This window comes from Pinus tabuliformis, chromosome Q (genome assembly GCF_031772625.1).
Source record: "Pinus tabuliformis cultivar Carrire ecotype Pingquan chromosome Q, CPIR1, whole genome shotgun sequence".
NCBI classification, from domain to species: Eukaryota; Viridiplantae; Streptophyta; class Pinopsida; order Pinales; family Pinaceae; genus Pinus; species Pinus tabuliformis.
Window position 1 is genome coordinate 525,007,918 of NC_142296.1, and position 4,842 is coordinate 525,012,759.

The 4,842-nt window shown below is 42.4% G+C and overlaps 1 protein-coding gene across 1 annotated transcript; it reads right to left on the reverse strand.

The window, feature by feature from the left end:
* Positions 1 to 3,181: 3,181 nt before the first annotated feature.
* Positions 3,182 to 4,021, reverse strand: LOC149220518 (uncharacterized). Its single transcript, XM_089387128.1, has one exon. The coding sequence runs from the start codon at positions 4,019 to 4,021 to the stop codon at positions 3,182 to 3,184; it is 840 nt and encodes a 279-aa protein (XP_089243254.1).
* Between the last annotated feature and the right edge of the window lie 821 nt (positions 4,022 to 4,842).

The following is a 4,842-nucleotide window of genomic DNA, read 5'->3' on the forward strand; positions in this document are numbered from 1 at the left end:
TCACGAAAGAGAGTAAGATAGTGCCAGAGAAGGGAAGAGGGATGATAATTATATAGCAGAGCTGGGGATAAATTAGGCGGGAGCTGGAATGACTAGTCACGGGAAGCTGAAGGGGAGTCTGCTGGCGAATCTAAAAAGAGTCCAAGAGTCTCAGATATACAAATCTGGGGAAAGATATGCCGGCGGGCATGATGAAGTTAACATGATTGCTGTGTCTTCTGCAGTCGTCGCGTCCATGTATTACCCCCATGCTGATGACAGTCCCGGCCCAATAAAAAGGACAATTATCAGGCCTGACACCGGATTTAATCTTGTAGCGGGAGATATCCATTGAGATCATGGCAGATATTGGATCGATTCCCTGGAGTTTCATCTGAAGGTGCCGGCGGGTCTTCCACACGCGTTGTTGGCGTGTTCATCTGCCTTTTTGTTGAGATTTCGAAGGATATGGAAATATTTGATGTCATCCATCATATGATGAAGGATATGGTTTCGCTTATTTACTTGTTGAAGCAGAATGTTGGGGGAGTTTTGCTGCTACGCCATTAATCGGATTACGATTGAGGAATCCCCAAATACCTGAGCTTTTTTAATTCCCATTTTGCCTAACTGGGTTAGACCTTGAAACAAAGCCAGAGCTTCGGCTTTGTTGTTCGAGACCTCCCCAAGACTCCACTCGTAGTGAAGGATGCATTCCCCTTTGGGTTTTGTGATCAATCCCCCTGCTCCAGCTATCTTAGGATTCGATTTGGAAGCCCCATCAAAAAACAGGGAATAGCAGTTACTCTTTTGAATCCAATTGGCGAAGTCCTGCTCTTTTAGTCTGATTTTCCAAGACTTGATTTCTTCTTTGTTCTGAACTTCTCTCCTATTGCCTTCTGGTACTTTGCACTGCCTGTGCAAGATGTAACTAATTATGTCTCGCTCCTCAACACTGTACTGTGTAGCATCAATTTTGCCTTTGGTGTTGTTTGAGATAGTTTCCAAGGCAAGAGTTTTGGCTTTGTTGCATGTGGTTCGAGTATTTGTACTCTTAGCTTGAAAAAAAAATTGTTCCTGGCAAGCCAGATTCGCCACAGCAAGGTGTGGGGAAGAGCATTCCATACTCTTTTCACCAAGTGATTTCTTTTTTCTTTCCAAGGACAACTTTTCCTCCACTTGTATATTGTCTCTGCTATGGTGTTCTGAGGGTCCCAGTTTATAGCTCCAATGAGAGACATCTTTCTCCAACAATCAGCAGCAAATGGACATTCTATGAATAGATGATACATCGTCTCTTCAGCTTGGCAACAGTTGGGACATCTGGAGGGTCCATTGATACCCCTTCTTTTTAAATTTTCTGTTGTTAAAATTTTGCCTCTCAGAAGAAGCCATATGAAGAATTTTATTTTTGGGATAGATTCTGCGCTCCAAGCTAATTTCCAGTGAGGCCATATATTGAATTGGAAGGTGTTGTTGCAAATTTGTTGATGGCCTTCTTTGACTGTGTATTCGGTCCTAGAAGAGTCCCAACGAAAGCCATCTGCTTCATTTTCTTTAATGGGGGCTTTGTTGTGAAGGAGGTTCTTTAGGCAGCGGAGGCTGGGCTCTAAAGCGTTAGGAATTTCAGGGAAGGTCCAGCCTATCCAGGTACGGGAGTGAGGATCCCAACTGGAGATTTGCGCTAGATTGTAAATACCTTCCTCGTTAAGAAACTTAATGATTGGCTTGGCTTCTTTGTGCGTATTCAGAGGCTGGTGTCCCAATATTTTATCAGCCCCAAAGTTTATGATATCTCCTCCCCCTGGGACTTTCGATATATTCTGGATCATCATGGGCAGAGATTGTTTACATAGCCTCCAGATTTTGGTTGAGTCTCTATTTGGAATATTGGAGTCAAGAAGCTGCTGCCTGGGAAAGCTTAGATATTTGACCTCCAATACTCTTTTCCACCACATTGGAGGCCCTGTTATTAGCCTCCAAACAATTTTCGCACCAAAAGCCAAATTCAAGAATTTTGGTGCTCTTATGCCAAGTCCTCCTCTTTCTTGAGTTTGTATAACCTGCTTCCATTTGACTAAACTGAACTTGCTTTTGTCGCTCTTACCCCCTTGCCATAGGAATTGGCGAAGGGCAGCTTCCAATTTATGATGAAAGATGGTAGGAGCCTGATATAAAGAGAAACGATAAAGAGGTAAGGAGGTGATACCTGACTTAAGGAGAATGAGTCTGCCCGCATGATTGAGCCATATTGTTCCCCATTGCTGCACTTTCCTTTTTACTTTGTCTATGATCCCATTCCAGGTATCAGCTTTCAAAGGTCCTAGACTAACTGGCATGCCCAAGTATGAGAAATGGGTCCAATTGATTTTACAAGGAACCCCGAAAATGTTGGCAATGCTGTGGATAGTTTGATTTGTCGTATTCCATCCATAGATACAACTTTTGAACTGATTTACCTGTCCTCCCGAGTAATCCATAAACTGATCTAGTAATTTCTTGAACCTTTTTGCAATTGTGATGGAGGCGCCTCCTATTAGCAGGGTGTCATCAGCGAATTGGGAGTGGTTAATATTTTTAACTCCAGTCCCATAATTGATGCCAGTTATGAGTCCAACTCTTCTGTTGTGATCCAGAGCTTGACTGAAAGATTCTGCCATAAGAATGAAAAGGTAGGGGGAGAGAGGACATCCCTGTCTTAGACCCCGGGAGGATTGGAAAGCTTCACATGGTCTACCATTGATCAAGGGGGATATCCAGGGACCGAATATGCATGCTGCAATGAGATTAATGAAGGAGGTTCCGAAGCCCATCTTTGTAAGGACAACAAATAAGAAGGAATTCCTGACTCTGTCGAAGGCATTCGCTAGGTCAAGCTTTAAGACAAATCCTTTTTCTTTTCTGGATAGACTTGAATGGATGGCTTCTTGGACGAGAAGGATGGAGTCAGTGATATGTCTGTTCGGCAAAAAGCCTCCTTGGTTTTCAGATATCAAGGTGGGAAGGAGGGATTTTAATCTTGTGGCTAAAATTTTGGTTAGGATTTTGTATGAAGAATTGCAAAGGGATATGGGTCTGAATCTGGAGAAGGAAGAAGGACGGTTTTCTTTGGGGATGAGGGCTAAGAATGTAGAGTTGGTGAATCCTCCAATCTTCTTTTTTCTTTGGACCCATCGGATCATCTTAGATAGGTCTTTTTTGATCACATTCCAGTATTCCCTGTGGAAACAAATAGGGAAACGTCAGGTCCTGACGATTTATCAGGATGCAAAGACCATATTGCTCTTTTGATTTCTTCTTCTTCGATATCTTTATTGATGCTATCGTTCATTTCCTTTGCAACTCCTTTGGGCATGTGCTTAAGCAGGTCGACATAGTCTTCTATTCCTTTATCCTCGGTCAGCAGGTCCTTATAGTGTTTAGAAGCTACCTTCTTTATAGCCTCTTGAGTATTATGTTGATTTCCTTCACTGTCCAGGATTGTATTGACATTGTTTCTAAGCTTCCGGGTTGTGGCCTGTTTGTGAAAGTAAGCAGTGTTTTTATCTCCCTCTTGAAGCCATAACTGTCTGGATTTTATGCGCCATTTGATTTCTTCTTCCCTATTTATTCTGCTCAGCTGTTCGTATAATTCACTTTCTTGCTCTTTGCTTTGTTGTGTTAATCCATGTTCTTCAATTCTTGCCTGCACTTCTTCTAGCTCATTTTTAACTCTCTTTTTGTTCTCCTCTGGTTCTTGGTATCTCTCTTTGGCCCAATCTTTTAAAGCCTTCTTGGTTCTTTTTAATTTCGTTTCCCAAATGAAACTTGGCAAGCCTTCCACATGCTGGATCCACGTTTCCTTAACAATTTCTTTGACCGCAGGTATCTGACTCCAAAGAGGGCTGAATTTGAATGGAATGGGCCCAAGAGGGCGGTGGTTTTCCAGAGTTAAGGTGATTGGGTAATGATCAGAGGCAGATGTGCTGAGGACATTAGAGTATCCTACAGAGAAGTTTGAGAGGAGCGATATATTAACTAAAAACCTGTCTAATCTTTCCATTATATTGCCACTGCCAATTCTGCGATTGCTCCAAGTATATCTGCGATTTTTGGGAATGATATCCACTAAATCATTGTCCTAGATGATGTCCTCCAGGCGCTCTCTAAACGGATCTGGAGTAAAAGTGCCTCCCCTTTTTTCATTTGCATGCAGTATTAGGTTAAGATCACTTGCAACTATAATATTTGGATTGCTTTCTCCATCAATGCTATTTTTCAAGTCATCCCAGCAAGTTTCCTTTTCTCTATAGTGGTTGGGAACATAAACATTGTAAATGGTCACTGTCTGGCTACCTGTGTCGCTGTCGAGAGTAGTTCTAATCCAATTCTAATGAGAGTTTGCTGCAGTGCAAGTCCATTTGCTGTTGTCCCAAATGGTAGCAATGCCTCCCGAGGCTCCTCTAGATTCGCTGATGTTGCTCGAGAATCTCTTCTGTTGTTCTATAATTTTTTTCATTTCATGTTGATCTTGTTTTGTTTCTTGTATCAGCATTATTTCTGGCTTCTCATTGTGAATCAGATCTCTCAGGGCTGCAATTTTAGAGGGGTGCCCTAAACCCCTGCTATTCCATGAAAGGATTTTCAACATGGTGCATTGGGCGTGCGGAGAGGTGCTCGCCTCTCTTGGTCTTTACCACTTATTTATTTCTCTTGATGTCCATGGATAAAGGATTCTATTGGAGTTTGCGTTCCCAATGCTATGTCCTTTTGGGCATTCTCCTCCTTATGTTGTTGAGCGGTTTTCTGCCTGGACCTATTTTTTTGAATGAATCACTGGGTGCTCCATGCTCTTTAGAGGAGCTTCTGGTAATCCTTGAAGAA

Coding starts and splice junctions, on each gene's coding strand:
- LOC149220518 (XM_089387128.1), bottom strand. CDS start 4,021: ATGGAAAGATTAGACAGGTTTTTAGTTAATATATCGCTCCTCTCAAAC.